The following is a 21,546-nucleotide window of genomic DNA, read 5'->3' on the forward strand; positions in this document are numbered from 1 at the left end:
GCCACAGTAACAAATTAAAGCTCACATTGCACTGAAAGAGATTTCTCTCTTAAAATGCTGAATCCACCCAGGCATGTTGGCACATGCTTGTAATCTCAGCACTCAGGGAGGCCGAGGCAAGAGGATCGCTGTGAGTCTGAGGCCAGCCTGGGCTACAAAGTGAGTTCCAGGTCAGCCTGAATTACATAGTGAGACCGTGTCTCAAAAAACCAAAGGAAACAAATGCAGAATCCATCTGCCTTTTTGACACTGTTGGCTATATTATGCCAAAAGAAGTCTTTATAGAGCTTTCGTGTGTGTGGTATACATTGGCTGGGTATGTGAATGGAGTCATGAGATCGCCCGGAGGGACAGGGACTCTCAGGGACAGGAGGGGTGAGGGATCCAGGGTGAGGTGCAGACCAAAGACAGCCTGGTGTGTGGTTCACGCAGAGCCCTGTCCGGCAAAGCAGCCAGAGACAGGAAGCCTCAGACGCTCAGGCTGGCTTCGGGGGCAGCCACACCTTGGTGCCCGGGTGAAGGGAGGTGTTAGGGAGGCTGGTGGAGGCATCCAGGCCCTCGGGTGGCGGGTGGACCCAGTGGCATCTTCGCTGTGACCAAGGGTCCTGGCAGAGTGTGCACAGAGAACCGAGCACCTCAAGGTGTCTCATGTGTTCTTGGCTGGGGGAGCCCCCCCCCCACGGCTCAGGGCGTCCCACGGTCAGGGGATCGGTCTGCTGCACACCTGCACGTGTGCACGAGCTCATGAAACAGCAAGGAAAGCAGATGTAGGGAAAGAGCAAGCATAAAGCAGAGGGCCTGAGAGCGAGCGAAAGACATGGAAATAAGAAGAGGAAGAACTGCAGAGAGCTCGCTTTGCTCCTCACAGGCCCTGGGACAGAGGGTCGGGCCCAAGCGCTGGAAGTCATGATGTTGCGCTTCTTCATCTCTGAAGAACCGGAAAGAAGAGAGAAGGCTTGGAAGGCAGCGCACTCTGAAGGGCAACCACACCCATCCCGGGCTCTTGAACCCAGTATCAGAAGTCAGGCTCCAAACAGCTTAGAAATGAAACTTGCTGGAAGCTTATTGCTGGCCAGAAAAGACGAGAATTTCTGACAACACTTTAAATATTTATGGGGCATTCATTTAAAACCAATGCGAAGCTTTTCTTGATTATAAAAGTAACCCATGCTCCTCAGCAAGGCCTTCTCCAGCAGCTTGTCTGCTGCAGAGGCTGTGTGTGCACACACTGAACTGAAGTCTCCCAGGGAGGAGTGAAGTTTGAGTGCAGGGCGTCAGCTTATACCTGCCTCCAGAACTCGGTTTTCGGACACCACAGTTGATGTGGATTTGGGGCTGTAAAAAAATGTGCACTTGCTCTGTCTGCTGAGGCTGACTTGGGTCTGGGCATTTTATGGGTGACTCAGCAGTGGCCACAGGCACTTCCAGCTAGACACAGGGCCTTGGATTGGAGGCACTGTGCTTACTGTAGTCATTTCCAGTTGTACCAGAGAATAAGCTGCTTCTTTATTTCAAAGTAAAATTTTGTGCAAGGCATGATGGTGGACATCTGTAATCCCAACATGCAGGAGGCTGAGGCAGGAGGATTGCCATAAATTCCAGGCCAGCTTGGGTTACATAGTGACTTCAAGGCCATCCTGGAATACATAGTGAGACCCTGTCTCAAAAAACCAAACCAGACCAGACCAGATCAGACCTGACCCAACAAAATCAAAAAATAAATAAGAGTATTTTAAAGCCAGGCATAGAAAGACAATTACTGCATGAGATCACTCATTTGGGAAACCTGAAAAGTTCAGAAAGTGGAAGTCCAGAAAGGACAGGGTTACCTGGGGCAGAGAAGAGAAGGGAGAGACTGGTCAATGGGCACGAAGCTGCAGTTTGACAGGAAGAACAGGGTCCGCCGTTCCACTCACAGTGCAGTGGCCAGGGTTAGCAGTGCTGTATCATACATTTCAGAATAACTAAGAGAGGGTTTTATGTTTTATATGCTGACCACACTGACTTAATCACCACCGTGGACACATGCATGAACTCTTCACACTGAACCCCATAACTATGGGCAGCTGTTACGTGTCAATCAAAAATAAAACTTAAAAGCAACTTTAAATGACATTATTTCAGGGTGTATCTTAAAAGAACCTGAAAAGTCTTTTTCCTTTTTGTTTCTTTTCTTTCTTTCTTTTTTTTTTTTTGTACAGGGATTGAATCCAGGGCCTGTGTACTGAGCTACATCCTCAAGACTTTTTATTCTTTTTTTTTGTGACAGGGTCTTGTTAAGTCCCCAAGTTTCCCCAGCTGGGCCCAAACTCGAAGGTCTCCTGCATCAGCTTCCCTGAGTGTTGGGTTACCCGTGTGCCTCACCCGGCCTGGCTGCACCTGAAGAACACGGTGGGCAGAGGACAGGGTGTGTGGAGCCCCAGGCTGCATCCCAAGCCTGTGGAAAGGTCAGAGCAGAAAGGCAGAGCCCTGCTTCTGGTGAGAGCCAGGGACAAGCGGGCGCCCGCCTCAGGGCGGAGGGTGCTGCAGACCTTTGATGAATCCAGCCCACATCCCCACAGCACACACCAGTCAGAGTAAGCTTCAGTTCAATACAGTTTCCTCTTGCCCCAGAGCCTTGTTTGAATGCACAACAGTCAGTTCAGTTGCTTCCATGGTTGATTTTTCATTAAAAAAAGAAAATCACTTCAAAGAACTTGTTCAGCTACGTTGTTTACCTAAAACAAGAGTCGCTCTTTTCTGTTTTGCTTTGTGTTTTCAGTACTGGGGATGGAACCAGGAGCACTGAGCTATATCCCCAGTCTCTTTCATTTTTAAAGTTTGAGACAGGGCCTCACTAAGTTGCCTAAGATGGCCTTGGATTTGGGATCCTCCTGCTTCAGCCTCCCAAGCAGCTGGGAATACAGGTATGTGTCACATGCCTGGCAAGACTCCTCTTAATAAGGTCCTTGCACATATGCCATGTTTCTAAACAAATTCCATTGGGTTTGTAAATGATTTATCAGTCGCACAGTGTTCTGATACTAAAAAGAGCATGTTTCCACATGCTTATTGTTGATTAAGCAGCACAAATATTCATTTTACCACTGTAACTAACAGGTAGTGAACAATTACTATTGCAAAAATACTCTCAAAAAGTTGACTCATCTTGCAGTGTATTATTTATTACATTTTGTTAAGTGAAAGACAACATAATTACAATATGGGACCTGTATCAAGCTAGTGAAAACACTCAAGGTCCAAAGACAGAAGCAGCAGCGAGAAGAGTACTAAACATACCTGAACTAATTCTGCCTTTAACTCCTCCCTCTCCTCCTCGGACAGCACCCTAGAGAAGTCAGCGCTGGCTGCTGCATCCTCATCTCTTCCTTGCAGCGGCTCTGTCTCCAGCAGACCTTTAGGAAAAGCGGTGACACATCATGCTTTTGTGGGTCTGGGTGGAGCTTGGGCCTGGTGGCTTTGGGATCTGCCCTGGGGATGGGAGGAGCTCACTGCTGGGCATGTGCAGGGGGTCACGGAGCCTGGCCTGGGTCTGTCTCCTCCCGTCCCTTCCCTTCTAGCCCTGCTCCGCTGCTCTGCTGCTGGGCCGCCATGACCTGAGCAGCTCTGCTCCGCCACCTCCTTCCGCCTCAGAACCAGTGACCATAGATTGAAACCGTGAGCAAATTAAACCTCTCAGCCTGTAGGTTGTGGGTGTCAGACACTGTGTCCAACAACGGGAAAGCAGAGTAATGCAGTTTTAAAAATGACTTTAGCCAGCTTTTGTTACATTGCCTGGCGACTAGATACCCACTGAAAGACAACGAAAAATTCCAGAAAAGAAATAAAACTTCTTAAGTGGGAGATGAGCTATAGGCAAAGCAAAGAACACTCAGAAGCCAAGAACTAAGTGAAAAGCAGGGCACCTGGAGATGTACACAAAACAAGCTTTCCTGGGTGGTGACCTGCGTCGCACAGGTAGATTCCAGGGTCACTTGCTTCTCACAGGTTCTTGGGGTACAGGGCAGAGAGCAAAGCCCACGGCCGCCCACAGAGAAGAGTTCAGTGGAGATCCCCGTGTAAATCTGCCCGAGAGTCAGGTGAAGTGGAAGTGGATGCATGGCCTCCCCACCGCATCTGCAAGGCAGGTGGCCTCTCTTGAAACCCAGCTCTGAGAGGACAGGAAAAACCCTCCCGAGAAGATCGGACCCCAGGCGAGCCCGGAAGTGAGCTCGTCACCTGACCGCACACGACTTGAGTGCAGACCGGAATTTAACGAAGATTCTTCCCCTTGGGGCTAAGACTAGGAGCCCAGCAGCTCAGCTGGGTGGAAACACCTTGGGCAAACCATTCCGGCGGAAGGGGGCCTGGGAGCGTCTGGCTCCTTGAAACCACAGCGCCAGGATCCTGCACTGTCACTGACTGGACGCCTGCGGTGCCCGCCCAGCCTGTGCGGACCGGCACGCCCTGGGCAGGACCAGGCCCCCGAGACCGGCCGCCGCCCGGCTCCCTGTGCTTCAGTAACCCTGGCGCCCTGGGGCTGCTCTCCACTCACTCGGCCACGTCTGCTCCTGAGACCTCTGAGTCCCTGTCCTCCTTCGAGTCCATCCTCACCCTCTCCACCTCCCAGATCCCGAATTCCAGCTCAGCCAGCCACGGCCCAGGGACATGAAGGCTAGTAAATGCTGGCCAAGTAATGTCCAGCGCTCATCTTTGTTTCCAGAATCCTTTTTCCGTGCTGTTTTGCCGAAGGCTTTTCTCCTGGCTATCCACATGGACAGTGTCTTCAATGCCAAGATTCTTATCCAGATACTACCTTCTCGGAAAGACTGCTCTAGCCTCTCCGCTTGAAATGTCATCAGCTTCCAGCCCCAAACCAGCTCTGATGCTGTCGTAATGTTCTATTTTTAAGTCTCCTCCTCGAGTATTTGTTTGCCTTTCACCATCCTAGGTATCTTACTATATTGAACTTTTTCTAAGTTCCCTACAGAGGCAAACTCTTACTTTATGTCTGACACATGGATGGTATTCAGTACATGCAGACTGCAGATACAAAAAACAAACAAACAAAAAACCCTACATTGTAATGTGAGAAAGGCGCCTTCTAACCTAAAATCTGAGGTTCCTGGGGAGGGCCCTTGGCGTCTGGCTGACTCATGGACGTTGGGTCTTCAGGGCCAACACATGTGGAAACCCCACTTATGACCTGATTTGTGACAGAGCTGGCACTTATACATCGTGGAGAAAGGAAGGCCTTCTAATAAGAGGTCCTCAAATAAACAGTTCTATATAGTAAAAATGATTCAGACAATTTCACACCATTCACTGGGACAAAGCCATGAGCATTTTAGAAGACAACCCAGTTTACAATTATGAACCTCTGGGTAGAAGGGGCATCTTAAAACACAAAATGGCAGACTGTGGGAAGAAGGGTTGGTAAGAGAAGAAGGTCTCTTCCTCATGCCAAGGCAGTGAAGACAAGCCACCAATGGGAAGGTACCTGTCATGTGCACAATTATGAAAGATTTCTTCCTAGAATATATGGAATTTCTACAAACCAATTTTAAAAACAGAAATAATTCAACAGAAAAATGACCGAAAGGATCCAAACAGATTCTTTGTAGGAAAAAAGAAATCACAAATGGTTAAAGAAAATCTGCCCAACTTCACTGATATGCAGGGAAACACAAATGGAATTGTTTTTCACTCACTGCAAATGAAAAGCTTCACACTGACATCGTTAAATGTTGGCACCTACATGGAAGACCCAGATGTTCCTACACTGCTATCAAGAATATAAATTTAAACCTTTTGGAAACTAATTTAGCATTATCTATTAAAGCTGGAAACAGACATGAACTTTCACATACCCTACAATGCAACAATACCACACCTAGGTATTTTCTCAAGATATTCCACATAAGCATCAGATATTACACATGAGGGCCACAGCACATTAATGAAACCTTTCATAGACAGGGCATTGCTTATGTATGGCGTGGTGCATTCACCCGACATAGGCTTTCAACAGCTGAGTGGACAACAACTACTGACACTACAGGATGTAGCCCAGAAGTAAGATACTGAAGGAAAAATGCAAGTTAAGAACAATAAAGTATAATTCCAATTACATGAAGCTCCCCAAATGCAAACTAAGTAAAGTTAGGAAAAAATTCTAAAGAAAAACAAGGCAGTGATACAAAATACAGAACCATGGTTTTCTCTGAGGAAGGGGGTAGGGACAGGGGGCCCTATAGGGACCCCGACAGGATTCATGCCCATGCTCCATATTTGAGACACTGAATTTCTGTGCATGGGCATTTTCTGCCCATTACCCTTATCTTGTAAGGGTTCTGTTCTTCTTTATATTTATTATTTAATAAAATAATTTGCTATGGTGTTTTGTCTCAGCAACAAGAAAAGTAACTAAGACACAATTAAAATGGATTTTTTCTAAAGTCAAAAGAGCAAGGTAATACATGTTATATTTATACACAGTGGAGCACTACACTGCCGTAAAGAAGGATAAATCTGAGCCACTTGTAGGAAAATGGATGCACTCCGAAACCATAATGTTAATGAAATAAATTGGACACACAAGCTTAAATATTGTATGATTTTTTAAATAGCAGAAACCCAAAGTATTAATAATTTGAAGAGCAAAACAAAAGATAGATAAGAGGGTACAGGGAGACAGATCTTTTGCAAAGGGGAAGGGTACCTAGACATGAAGGGAGGGCGGGGAAGAGGATTTAAGAGTGTTATGTGCACGCACTGATTCCCACAAGGAATGTGATCGTTATGCACTGCAAGCATGGACTGATAAAAAGTTTTTAAAATTCTGTAACCCAGAACATTATGTCCCAAGTCTACAGGTTCTCCTAATGCTTGCCCCACCCGAGTCCCTCACACTCACATCTTTCTGTCTGGGTCAGCAATGGCTATCAGTGCCCGTGTCCCTGCAACATGCATGTGCGCACACACACATACACACACACAGACACACACACACCAGGTCCCATGTCACCAGACCCCTGGAACCTCACAGGCCAGTTTCAATGCTAAGTAACTTTCTTCTTCATAAATAATACTTGTTCATTATTTAAAAAATTCTTAACCACTATTAATTACACTACCCTGGAATCATTATTTTTGGCCCTCCTTTCAGGTATTTCTTCTATATATTAGTGTATTTTCTTGTACACATGTATGGCATTTATCATTGCAAACCTGGTTTATTTATGCAATAGGATATCAAGAATACCCTTTTGTGTTTAAAGACACATATCTACCTTGTATATTTTTGATGATCTGCAGAGTTTTGCCTCACAGATGATTGATAATGTATCTTGCTGGCTGAGAAACTGGAATGATCATCTCTTAATTCAGCAGGCAAAATGTTGGTGATTTCTTGTACATTAAATTATTCAAAGGGTATGGACATTTTAAAACCTACTGCCAATTATCCCCAGAAAGACTGTACTGGTTTTGTGCAAATACCACCAACCTATGGGAATAGAGACTGAGAGAAAATAGGGAATAGACGCCCAGTACAATGTAATTAGGTCATCTTCAAAGGGTGAAATATTATCTTTTATTTCTGCAGTAAGCATGATGTTTATATTGGCCAGTATATTTTTAGTCACTGTTCTAGAATAACTGTCTAAACCAGAATCAGCAGCAATTCCAGCTTAGCTCAGAAGGTTAAGCCGCCCCTGCATTGTGGAGAAAGAGAGCCTGGGTGGAAACCACAAGACACTGGGATCTTCTCTCCAACTCAGTCTGGCCCAAGGACTTCAAGTATTGTTCACACTTAACTAAAACCCGAATTCTTAACCTTCCCTGGAGAAGGCACAATCCGGGGAGAGACAAAAGTTCCAGGTACTCAGACTTTGCAAGATACCAAACATCTGTAGTAAATTTAGAATAAACTCTAGAAAGCAGATCATATTCAAAGTCCTATGTAGTTGATAATATCCGTATGGGGAACCTTTAGTTCTTAGCTAAGGGAGGTTCATGGGCCAGAAACAAAACGAAGCAATCTGCCCTAGTCTTCAGCTCCAATCTGTCCCACATCCCAGGCTCGGAGACCTCAGGAAGCTTTCCAAATCTCCCTGCCAAGAAGAGGCCTTCCAGAAGCCTGCCCAGACCAGGGTTCTGATTAGTCCAGGTCTCAGTTCCTTTTCTTCTTCAGCTTATGTGTGTATTCCTTTGCTGCTTCCTGTCCCCATGAGGGACCTCAATGGAGTTGCTCAGTACAAGCCCCTCATTAACACAAACAGCATGAAAACAAAGCCTGTTGTGTTCTGCAGAAAATGTTAGGGTCACTGGTTAGGGAAGCAGGCATCAGATTATGAGGTCAAAGGTAATCACTGAATCAAGGAATAGGTAAGAAGAGGAGTTGGATGAAAAAGATGATTAACTAGTGAAACAGGGTCAAATCAGGAAAAAAAAAGGAAAGTGAAAAAGATACCAAGTAATAGATGATAATGTGAAAAAGGCAATAAAATAAGTATACAATTATCTAGTAACCATGGAAGCAGATGTTGAAGAAGATTAATAACTTTTTTTTAAAGAAAGCAATTATCAATGAGCAAAATTGCTCAGGAATCAATCACAATTTAGCAGGTACCATTACAGTATGAGCCAACTTCACGGTCTTAGTTGTCTTTTCCAAAGGGGCAAACTGCACCTCCCCAAGTCAGAAACAGAGCAAAAAAAGCAAGGAAATGAACGTGTGATCTGAATTCTAGCTGTGGTTTAGCCACGAACTAGCAGAGAACATTTGACCTGAGTTATCACATCTGTAACATGATGACCTTACAGGATTCTTGGTAAGATTCAGGGCCACTGAATCAGGTGATATAGGTAAAAATGCTACACACATTTTAAATTTCCATACAAGGTATAGCAACCTACTAGTGCGAGTAATCATTTTAATAAATATTAATGTGCTCTATTTTCTTTTGCCTCCCCAAGAATGTAATATACTTCTAGCTGGTTTGAGGCACCTGACTACCAGAAGTGGCAAAAAGAAGTGAAAGAAACACAAGGGAAAGGGTAATATTTCAATTCTTGGCATTTAAAATTGGATTTGCTAGCAACATAACAGTTTTGCAACACAGGCAATTTTCTTAGGAGGTGCTGTCTGGCACACCTTTCTTTCCCTCTTGGCAGATCAAAAGTTAAGCCCTGGATGTCCAGCCCAAGTGATTCCTCTTAGGAACAGAGTGCACCAGGACTTACCAGGGATGTGTGCACCTCCTGTTCTGTCCCTGGGAGGTGGAGAAAAGAAAAAGAGGGAAAGAACAGAGGGCAGAGAGGCCTTGAGATGCTCATGTCCAATCTCGTGCTTGGGCTTCAGCTCTGCAAGGAGGCAGTGTGTCAGATTACAGAGGAACCTGCTGCTGGAGGTTCTGCAGGTTCTGTTGTCCCTGCAGACCCATCCTCTGCTCTGCTCTGAGATGAGATGGAACTAAGGAAGACATCAATACCATTCCCTTGGGCTTCTGCTCCTTTTCCACTGGCCAAAGGGGTGCCCCCAGGGACTTGGAGGGCAGAGGAACATGGTGGCGAACACATGCCCCTGACCACCTCCTGCCCCACCAGACTGCATTTGGCCATTTCAGTTTTCAGCAACCACTGGCCACAGCTGCTTCTTCGAGAGCTTGGCTCTTGTCTACTTCTAAGAACCCAGCCTCTCCTCCAGCCTGGGGACTGGGTTGACTTCCTACTGCTGTTGCTCCCAAGTGCTCCAATGCCCTTAACCCTACCCATCTTTTAGCTATTTGGTCCATCAATCTCTGCAATCAGGCACCCTAGTGAGCGTTTCACCCCGTGCTTGTTTCCTGGTCCCTGCCCCAGAGGTTGGGCAGCAGACACCTTGCTACTTCCATGCTAACCTGGTGCAGTCACAGCACTACAAACTTGGCAGGTGCCAGGCAGTTGGGTGGCTCAACTCTTCCTCTTCAGCCCCTAACTCACTCTCCTGCAGTCTGCTAGCCATGGATGGGGTCCAGAACTTTCCAGGATCCAGGGAGAAAGTGGCTGCCTGGTAAGGCATTGGTACCCCTAAAGTAGGGGCTGGGGGGTTCTAGCAGAGCTCTGGATGGAGGAGGTAAGGGCATCTCCGAGCAGGAGAACCAAGGCGAGACTGAACCAGCTCAGAGTCTCCTAGGCCCACCCTCGCGGAGGGAGACGAGATTGTGAGTGACAGCTGTAAAACCCTTAGCCCCAGAGTGTGTGAATACATCGCAACTTTGCAACAGGAGTGTTTTGCACTTAACGGCAGCCATGTCTCTTTCCTTTCCAAGCAATAAAATATATAGAATTGTCTTAATAAAGACAACAGATAACAAATAATAAATGGGTATGATTCTAATGCGGGAATTGGACTACTCCGTTGGCCAAGTGAGCGCTGTAGAAAGCAGGTGGCTTTAAAGTACTCGTCAAATGCTGCCCTCTCCCCGTTCTCACCATGTGCGGACCGAGCCATTTAAGACCCCATTTAACTCCCGTGTGCAGAACTGAACAACAGGACAATGCAAAGAGATCCACCGAGCAACCACTACAATCTGCTCTCAGCCTTGCTCATGAGGGGCCTGCTGGGGGAGCCACACTGTAGACGTACGTGCCTTCCTCCCTGTCTGCTCCCCATAAAACCATCAAGGCATGATGTTCTGCACACCTTAGCTGCCCTCCCTGTTCCAGTTACAGGCAGATCCTTTACTTCTCCCTGTACTTCCCTTATTGCTACCACTATAAACACACTGCAGTCACCAGGCAGACCTTCTCTTCCATCAGAAGGAAGGCTGCACCTGGCCTCAGCTTTTTGTATCCCTTTGTCTGTCTTTTCTTCATCCCCCTCCATTCTTCCTCCGAGGGTCTTTGAGCAGTGCAGGCTGTGGGAGTTGGTGCCCGAACAGACCAAAGTACAAGACAAATTGCATTTTCAGGTGAGGGGATGCCTCTGGGTGTGAGTGCATAAGTTTGGGATGAGGCAGATTGGAAATTCCCCAGGTGTAAGACATGGGGCAATCAGGATCCCGTGAGCGACATTTGTATACATAAACGCTTGCAGCACTTTAAAAAGCTACAGGGTGTAATGTAAAGACCTCCCAATTAGCAAAGTTTTTGAATTTCATTCAGGAAACCTGTCCCTGGTTCTGAGTAAAAAATGATGAAATCAGAGACATGCTGGCAGGTGGGGCAACAACTGCATGCCTGGTATACAGCTGGAGGGCCTGAAAAAATCCCTATGTATACCCTTTCCTTATGGACTTTAATCCACGAGTGCTTCAACAATGAGCCTCCATGGAGTCCAACCTTGAGGATTTGGCAAAAAACACTATCCTAAAATTGCAAAAAACTGTTCAGGACTGTGAAGCTTTGAGGAAATCCTCACCCAGTCCTACTGAGCCTTCTGCTTCACCTGAGGAGCTTGCTGCCTCTTGCTGTAATCATTCTGATGAAGAGGTTCTCAATGAGGAGGGTGACAATGAAAGCCTAAAGGAAGGTATTACCATGCTATCATGATCAGCATGGCTGAAAGTGAAACCCACAAATGCTTCTGCTCCATGGGCTCACACTTCCTCTTCCCAAGCACAAAGAAATTCCAACACACCATATGTTCTTCCTCATTCCTTACAAAGGCTCTGTGCTCCCTCTTGCTGCTACAACTTGCATTGTGAGAAGGCACACAGGCAAGGGAGATTTTTAAGGTGCTTATACCCACTGCTCTGCCCGGTCTTGCTGCCACAGCTCCCCCTGAGGAGAGAGGAAAGCAGGACTCCGAAAAGAAAAGTGAAACTCTCTCCTGGCCCCACCTATTTACATATCAACAACTTGTTTGGCAGAGTACACTACCAAGACATTCCATTGGGCCCTACTGTTTTCTACACAAATACTGGAAAATAAAATATAAGGGTTTAAAACAATTAAAACAAAATATAATGGTTAAGATCAAAGCGCAAAGACCAAATGCTAGGTTATAGCCCAATGCCTGCTACAGACTGCTTGCTCCATATTAAAATCAGCTGAGATGTCCTGCTGGGCAGAGGAAACTTTAAAAAATCAAATTATAAGTTTTGGCTAATTGACAATTGTATCTTTCATCTCCAATTTGGTTTCTAGATATTTAATTGATGTATTTAAAACATTCCTTCTACATTGCAAATTCTTAAATTGTAATTATAGGATTAACTTGCCCTTCTCTCTGCTGTTTACAGACTTCTGATAATATCTATAACACAAGATTATGCTACTGTTCTATTACTAGCTTGTTATAAAAGATTATACTTACAGGATTAAAATTCTTTTATTCCTTCTGATTCTAATTACAAGAGATCTCTGTTAATTGACCTACAAAAGTTTTGATAGTCTTAGTTACAATTATAATTAAAAAATTATAAAAAGGATGTTATAATTCAAATTGGCCAAATATATTTGAATGTTCCAGTTTTATAAATTGTCTTATATGTTTGTTTGTTTGTCATATCATACATCTCTTTTGCTTGAGCTCAAGAAATTTTTTCCTTTTAAAATTTTTCTTAAAGGATATTTGCCTATAATTTAAATTGGCTTATAGATAAATGTTATTGAAGTCAAAAGCATGCCTTCCCCCCGGGTTGCTAGCTGATCAAAATGACGTCAAGATTAATTTTATGATTGTAGTGAATATTGCTATCTACATTCAATAACTCAAAAAATTTTTTTTATTGGTTCCAAATAATGTGTTGTTACAGTCTGGTTTCTACAGGTTATTTTTAAAAATTGTCAAGATAATTAAATGGAAACTTTAAGGTTTGGGGAGATGGCTAAATGGGACTCCTCTTGGTGAACAAAGAAGCAGCTGCCCAGAAAACAGTTATTCTGGTCTTTGTTCACTAATGGGAGCCTCAGTAATTTTCATAGCCTTATGGGAAGACACACCCCCAATAAACATTGTTTAAATATTTTATTATAAAATGTTTGCATTTGTTATCATCAAAGAGTTAAGTTCTAAATATGTTATTGTTATATGTTTATATTGGTCATCTTCAAAACATAAACTTTTTGGTGAGAAAAAAAAGGTGTTATTAAGAAGATGCTTTTGGTACCAAGCTACATTACAAGACAGAAAGTTTCATATAATTGTAATAATTATTATTGCCACTTTTGGTGTACAAAATGTATTCGTGTCTTCTGACTGTACAGGTCTTCCAACATGTTTATGATAATAAACTCCTTTTGATCCAGGTATTCACTTCTCTTATCCTCCAGTTACTTATGTTAACAGGTATATTCATAGGCCCATATATTTTCCTTAGATGGCATCTTATCAAAAGATAACAACTTAAGTAAGTGTTTTTTTTTTTATGTGTATTTGGAGGGGAGTGAGTGCATTTAACAATGGCTATTTTATACTAAAATACACATTTAAATGTGTTACAAAGATAATCTTATCATGATTGTCATGCTAAAGTACTATGTGTGGCTCCTGATTTAAAGTTTTTTCTGTTAATATTCTACAGGAATTCAACTACAACATGAACTAGAACAACCATGATTGATAAAAATAGCAGCCACTTAACTAACTATATTTTAGATTCCAAAATGCTTGCTACCGAGGTAAAATTATAATAGTTAAGTTCATTGCTCCTATTGCAACACTAATGTTATTGATCTTCTCTTCTGCGTGTTCAGCCACTAGAGTCCAGAGACGAGCACTAGAAAGGTAACTGGGCTAAGAAGACAGCCCTGGCTCTCCAGGGTCAACAAAGATTCAGGGCATGAGGGAACCTTTTATACAAGATCCTACATTTTTGGTAAGTCACCCAACCTCCTGAGCAGGGAGATTGCTGGACACCAAAGCAACAACTGCATTGTGCCAAAGGAATGTCACCTGGAGGAAAAAAATCTCCCATGTTTTCACAGAAAGCACCATGGTCAGCAAGGCCATGACACATCCTAATGGCTGACACTGACAGGAGATGAGAGGCTCCATACATGATTCCAAAACAGTGCCTGAGGAGGCCTAATTGACCTTGATAGATAGCAAGAGGTTAATTTTATGTAATATAAGTCCCACTGAAACTTGTTCTTGAACACTCAGTAGAAAACTATAACTAAAGATATGTAAAATTAAGAACATATTAATACAGCTAGACTTAAAAAGAGGCTCCAACTACTGAATGCTTCTGACAGTTTCCAGATACACAGGTAGCTAACCACTGTTATGGGTCATTAGACAAAACCATAGGCAAATTTATATGAACTCAACAATAGTTTTAAAAATTTTTTAGCGCAAATTGTTTTTCAAAATTATTAAAATTTTACTCCTTTTACAGCTACAATTAAAATTATAACAAAATATTAGACTTATAGATAATCTCCATTAGTGGAGGGTCTACAGATCAACAAGTTACATTCACTATTTTAGCCCCCTAAAAACAGTTTCTAAACATGGCTCTTTCCCCAAACTGCATTTTTATTTCAGTACTTATGCCTTGAGTATACATGCTCTAATTTCCTTAAAAATTTTGTTTATTCTTGCCTATTGGCTGCCAAACTCAAAGTGATCATACAGATAATGTTAACAACAAATGTGGTAGACATTTTTTACCAAAATCCACCAGATCAACATTATAAAGGGAGTCTATAATTACTAAATTGCCACATGATTTTTTTCCTTAAATTCTTTTATTGGTACATTTTAGGTATACAATACATTTACATTTATCATTGGGTATTTGTACCTGTACATGATGTATTTTGGTTCTTACTTTTTTCCCCATTCCCTGTCCTCCCTTCACCCCCTCCACCCTTCCCTATTTACAAAGACTCTGTTTCCATTTTTTCCTTTTCTCATAATTTTTCCTTTCCCTTTCCCCTCCCATTTTCCCTACCCATTTGGATCTTTTCCTCCTATGTCAAATGATCAATTACTCATTTTAATCACTTTAATCCTTATTTACACTTTCAGTTTCTCACACCAGAGAAACTATTCAGTATTTACACATGTGTGTCCTATTTATTTCACTTAAGAGTATGGCCTCAATATGCATCCATTTAACATAAATGTCTTATTTGTCATTCTTTATGTCTGAGTAGTACTCCATTTTATTTTAAAAACCCACATCTTCTTTATCCAGTTTCCAGTTGATGGGCAATTGGGCTGTTTCCAAGCTTTAGCTATTATAAACTGTGCTGCTATAAACATGTGTGGGCATATATCACTGTGGTATGATTCTTTTAATTCTTTTGGGAGGATACCCAGTGAGGAATAGGTGGGTCAAATGGGACCTCTAATCCTAGTTTTTTGAGGTATCTCCATACTGATTTCCACAGTGGTTGCACCAGTTTGCACTCCCACCAACAATGGAGAAGGGTTCCTTTCTCCCCACAACACCTCCAGTCTTTGTTATTGGTTGACTTCATGATAGCAGCCATTCTTTCTGGGGTGAGGTGAAATCTCAGTGTTGTTTTCATCTGCATCTCTCAAGTGACCAGTGATGTTGAACATTTTTTCATACATTTATTTGCTGCTTTTACTTCTTTGTCTGAGAAATGTCTGTTCATTTCAGATGCCCATTTTTGAATTGGGTCTTTAAATTTGGGGGGTCTGATTTTTTAAGTTCTTTATATATTCTAGATAGTAGACCTTTGTCTGAGGTACAGCTGCTAAAAATTTTTTCCCACATTGTAAGTTGTCTCTTAGCTCTGTTGGTGGTTTCTCTTGCAGTGCAGAAGCTTTTTAATAAGATGAGATCCCAGTTGTTTGTTGTTTGTGCTAGTTCATGGACAACTGAGGTTTTGTTCATAAAGTCTTTTCCTATGCCAATGTCTTCAAGAGTTCTACCTAACTTATCTTCCAGCAAGTTTAGTGTTTTTGTCTTAATATTTAGATCTTTAATCTACTTTGATTTTAGTTTAATGCATGGTGATAGATATGGGTCTAGTTTTAATCTTTGGCAGGTTCAAATCCAGTTTTTCCAAGACCATTTATTAAATAGGCTATCTTTCCTCCAGTGAGGGTGGTTGACTCCTTTGTCAAAGATGAGGTGGCTGAGTATGTCTGGAGTTGTTTCTGCATCTTCTAGTCTATTTCACTGACCCTAGGGTCTGTTTCTTTGCCAGTACCATGCTGTTTTTATCACAGTAGCTTTGTAGTATAGTTTCAAGTTGGGGATTGTGATACCCCCTGCCATGTCTCTGTTGCTTAGAATTGCTTTTGCTATTCTAGGTCTCTTCTGGTTCCAAATGAATTTTTTGGATTTTTTTCTCTACTTCTGTGAAATATACTGTTGGAATTTCAATTGGCATTGCATTAAATCTATATAGGAGTTTTGGAAGTATGGCCATTTCACTATATTGGTTCTTCCTACCCAGGAATAAGGGATGTCTTTCCATTTTTTTATATCCTCCTTGATCTTCTTTTTCAGAGCGCTGTAGTTTTCAGTGTAGAGGTCTTTTGCTTCCTTTGTTAGATTGATTCCTAGATATTTCAGTTTTTTGGATGCTATTGTAAAAGGAATTGTTTCCCTAATTTCTCTCTCAGTGAGTCTGTTATTTGTGTACAAGAAGGCCATTGTTTTTTGAGTGTTGACCTTGTATCCAGCTACTCTACTGAACCTGTCAATTAAGTCTAGAAGTTTTTTGGCAGAATTTTTTTGGGTCTTCTATGTAAAGTATCACATCATCAGCATATAATGACAGTTTAACTTCTTCCTTTCCTATCTTTATTCTTTTTATTTCTTTCTCTTTTCTAATTGCTGTGGGTAATGTTTCCAGAACTATAATGAACAGGAGAGGTGATAGTGGTGATCCATGTCTTGTTCCTGATTTTAGTGTGAAAGTTTTCAGTTTTTGACCATTTAGTATGATGTTGGCTGTTGGTTTTTCATAGATAGTCTTAATCAGGTTGACATAAAGACCTTCTATTCCAATTTTCTGTAGAGTTTTTATCATGAACAGGTGTTGGATTTTGTCAAATGCTTTTTCTGCATCTATTGAGATGATCATATGGTTTTTGTTCTTGGGTCTGTTAATATAGTGCATTACATTTATTGATTTATGTATGTTGAACCATCCCTGCCTCCCTGGGATGAATCCCACTTGGTCAGGGTGTATGATCTTCTTGATGACCCTCTGTATCCTGTTTGCCAGTATCTTGTTGAGGATTTTTGCATCTGCCACATGATTTTTATTTAAGGCCTATTAAAGTAGCTCCCTAGAAGGGGCCCCTAACTGTAATCTTCCCTACATTGACCATTCTAAGCTCAAAGCAGTTAGATGAAACCTGAACCCCTTCTGCCCTAACCACAGTTGGGGAGAGCCCTTTGAAGAAGAGCTTATATAGACAACTAATCCAGTTAAAAACTTTATAGGTCCTTAAATCCATAGAGACATTGTTGCGTGTACTCACTTTTCCCTAAAACACACTTACATAAACTAGAAAGAGGGAGTACAGCTACCTCTGCAGGCTCAATTAGATTTTGTCACCTTATCTAGTTGCCTTCATTTAAAAAAAATTTAAATCTACTTATGGAAAGTAAATATCCTCCATCAAAACTCCATTGATTCTAAGTTAAATCTACAGACATGTCCTAGACATAAATGTTATCAAAGGACATCCAAACTAAATTCTAAATGGCTCAGTGCAATTAATAACATAGGGGCCAGAGTATGCTTCTGTTCCAACAGAGGACAAACTCAGACCTGCATAGATCACCAGACCCGACAGACTGCCTGCTGCTGAAACCCAAGAACAGACATATTGTACCACAGAGGAAACACAACCAATCAATACCATCATAAGCTGCAACTACAAAACAGAAAAGGGGGAGATGCTGGGAGCGTCTTGCTGTAGACATGCCTCCCTCCCTGTCCATTCCCATAAAGCCATCAAAGCATGATGTTCTGCAGACCTTAGCTACTTTCCCTGTTCCAGTTATGGGCAGCCCCTTACCTCCCCCTGCACTTCCCTTATTGCTACTACTATAAATAAATGCACTGCAGTTACTAAGCAGTCCTTTTCTTCCATCAGGAGGAAGGCACTACTGGCCTCAGCTTTTTGTATCTCTTTGTCTGTCTTTTCTTCATCCCCCCTGTTCTCCCTCCATGGGTCTTCAAGTTGTGCAGGACAGGGCAGGACCCAGCCACAGTTCCAAACTCCTAGACACAGGCTCCTCTAGCTCCAAAGCCTCAGGCCTCATCTTCCCTGCTGCTATACTGAACATCTGGGGTTGAGGGATTCAGGAAGAACAGAGATGCATCTCTTACAGGGTCAGCAGTGGTGAGGCCAGGGATTGAGAGACTTGTACCTTGCCATGGTCTGCTTGCTGTGTCATCCCACAGAGGAAGGCAGAGGAAGACAGTGCTCATGAGAGAGAAAGGAAGGGGGTCGCAGTAAATAACTAGCCCACTGGGACAAAAGAGCATCAGTTTATGCACGAGGACCAGGCCTGGAGACCCAATCCCCTCTAAGTGGTCCTGCTGCTCCTCATGGCTGCATTAGGGATTAGTCTCTGACACAACATTTGGAGAGATGGATTTATTCCATGCCAGTGCTTCTCTGTCTGACAACCGAGTGAAAACCAGTAAACAAAATGTTAGCAACTATGAATCGAGAAGTGAGCTTTAAGTTCAAGTGCTTTATTCACCTTTGAAAGGAAGTGACCCATTGGTATCTATGTACTATTCACTCCTTAACTGTAGTACTGAGGGTAGAAGCCAAGGGCACTTGGTCACTGAACTACATCCTCGCCCCTTTTCATTTAGAGACAGGGTCCCTAAGGATCCTCCTGCCTCAGCCTCCCAAGTGGCTGGGATCACAGGCCTGTAGCTCCAGGCCCAGTTGGTCTCTACATACTTGTAACACATCCTGTCAAACAACCCGACAGATGAGGTAATGGCTTCATGGTCATGACTGAAATTTTACACACAGTCATAAATTAAAATGATTGATTACAAACTGTGATTTTGAATCTTTGGATTGGATTAGTGACCATAGGATGTATTGTTGGTGAACAGTTACAGATTTCTTTTAAATACCAAAACAATCTTCTACTATATTTGGGAATTAAATAAATATGACTCTGTAACCTGGCAAAAGGAAAGAAGCATACACTTTCAAAAAGAATGCAAAATTATCCCAAAACTTAATAAAAGAAGGAAGGCAAGAAAGTAGCTTAAATGAAAATTCACCATCTCTTAAATAGGATATTTAAGACTGTAGTATTTATTACTTAATTATATTTTCTTCAAAATGTTTGGTAAAAATAACCTCAGGAATTCTTATAACATAAAACTTCAAAACATCTACATTATTTTCCAGAGGAATAACCATCAAACTAATCTCATTACTGTTGGATTTATGATTCTCTTTAACTGTACAAAAAACACAAGTCAATTCTAGAAGGGTAGAAATTAAAGATACGAAACAAGTGTATTTAACGGAATCCTACTTTTTGCACTTTTACTAAATCTACCTCAAAACCCCTAATGTTTGCAGCACTTCAAGCCCTGAACTGCTTTCCATTCACTTGCTCGTATCTCCTGTCTAATCTATTACAGAATCATACTTCCTGTTTACCCTGGAGTTGTGGCAGAAGTTTCAAATGCCAAGAACAAAAAAATGGGCACTTTACCGCCACCCCTCCTAAAGCCAGGCTGGAGCGCTAATCCAGGACAAGCCCAAGGGTTTCAAGCTGTTTCTGCGGGACGGGGCTCCACCTACCTGCTCAGTACGGACCGGATGCTTCCGATCCCCTGAATGTGCAAATGCAGAACCTGCAGATGGGAAGGGTTGACTGTACAGAGCCACATCTATATCACCAAAAAGGACAGAGAGGACAGTCAGGTGTAGTACGGGTCAGTTGTGTTCTTGCAGAACAGTAGCGTGTAGGGTTATATCTTCCTCAGAGCTGCCCTACATCATGTGCTCACTCACTCATCCATTCGTTCATTCAACAAACATTTATTGAGAACTAAATACTACTCAAGTCTCTCCTCTACTTGGAACCCTATTCCTGCTCGACCTGAGGCCTGATTGACTTCTGAATTTCTATGAGTTTTCTCTTGATCCTTGAAGTAAAGCCATCCTTCTTGTCTTCCTTCCTTTCCCTTCTCTTCTTTTCTCCTTTTCCTTTCTTTCCTCTCCTCTTTCCCTTTTTCCTTTTCTTCCTTTCCTTTCCTTTCCCTTCCACTTCTCTCTCTCTCTCTCCCTCCACTCTCCTCTCCTCTCCTCAAGCCATGCACACTACCACTGAGACATATCTGTGGCCCTTAACCTCATTTTTCATTGGAGATAGTGTAATTTTTTTCTTTTTTTTTAAAACAAATTCTGAGTTCCTTGAAATATGGGAATTCAGGTAAAGGGGAGATAATTTTAGACTTTCTACCAAGTTTTAGCTCTATGACTTCAATAGCTAGCTGCGACCTTAAATTAAATTATATAAAAATTCAAAAAATTATCTTTTGCCACTAACTGTCTTTCTCTAAACCTGCAGGGTCACCTTGTCATTTGTTTAGTCTTTAATATTCTGTCTGATATAAATGTGTGGGAACTTAAATCACACCCACGCATTATAATTTCTCCTTTGCTTTCCTGAGGCCACCGCCTTCACGTGCAGAGGAGGAGGTGGGGTGCAGTCACTGGACACGGCACTGCTGCAGCTTTCAGATCTCCAAGACAGATGCAACTGTGCCACCAGCTGGTGGCCTGCAGTCTCCGTGGATCTGAAGGGTGAGCTGGACACTGTCAGGCCTTTCAGCACTGTATGTGGAAACTTCCCCCTCCAGGCAGTGGGAAACTCAGGGTTCTGGCTACCCCAGAAGACATGTAGACCATTTGGCCCCTGCAGGCCCTTTGGTCAACCATTTCCTGGAGGTGAGAGCCTAGGACTGGCTTCTTCGTATGTCTTGAGTATTCTTCAATAAGATAGCTTGGTACAGATGCCGCAATGTAAGCTTATCTTTAGGAACTGTGTTCTGTTTTCCTTGTCTGGAAACGAATCACAAATGACGTACTCTACTCCAATGTTTGAGGCTGGGCCCGGCTTTCACAGAGAGGGCCTCCTGACAGCTCTGGCCAAGGAGGACCACAGTTCCATTTGTGTCCTGTCTCCAGAGGTGGCAGCTGAGGGTTGTGCATCTCCATGTTGACACCAAGAGTCGCTAGAGATTAAGCCTGAAGCCGAGGATCAGACACATTGGCCTCTTCTCTAGGAAACAATGAACCAGATACAGGTCAAGTCCAGTTCTGGAGTTCAAGGTCAAGTCTAGGAAACAAATGAATAAAGCTCTTGCCTTATCAGCGCCTGGCTGATCCTGCACCTCTCTCAGGCCCTTCTTTCTTGCATCCTGGCCATTTGATTACCTCTCTCATCTCCCTTTCTGGAATAGAACCATGGAAGACAGAACCTGGCCTCACTCACTCTGCCACCTCACATCTTCCAGCATGAAGACCTCTCTGTTCCAGTCTGGCGACATGAGGACAGACCACAGCTAAGAGCAAAATGCCCCAGCTCTGCCAAGAGCCACGGGTGGACCATGTCTCAGAAAAGTGACCCAGGATCAGCACCTGAA

At 42.9% G+C, this 21,546-nt stretch overlaps 1 protein-coding gene across 7 annotated transcripts in view; it reads right to left on the reverse strand.

Moving 5' to 3' along the window:
• Tpd52l1 (TPD52 like 1) overlaps positions 1 to 21,546 on the reverse strand; it is a 78,023-nt gene that overhangs the window by 24,182 nt on the left and 32,295 nt on the right. For all 7 annotated transcript variants that reach the window (XM_004860136.3, XM_021240641.2, XM_004860135.3 and 4 more), the window contains exon 2: positions 3,280 to 3,395. In XM_004860136.3, coding sequence (XP_004860193.1) covers positions 3,280 to 3,395 — 116 coding nt within the window. The remainder of the gene's footprint in view (positions 1 to 3,279; positions 3,396 to 21,546) is intronic.

This window comes from Heterocephalus glaber, unplaced genomic scaffold (genome assembly GCF_053883595.1).
Source record: "Heterocephalus glaber isolate CG9 unplaced genomic scaffold, H.glaber_assembly_v1.0 deba00001550, whole genome shotgun sequence".
Taxonomy (NCBI): Eukaryota; Metazoa; Chordata; class Mammalia; order Rodentia; family Bathyergidae; genus Heterocephalus; species Heterocephalus glaber.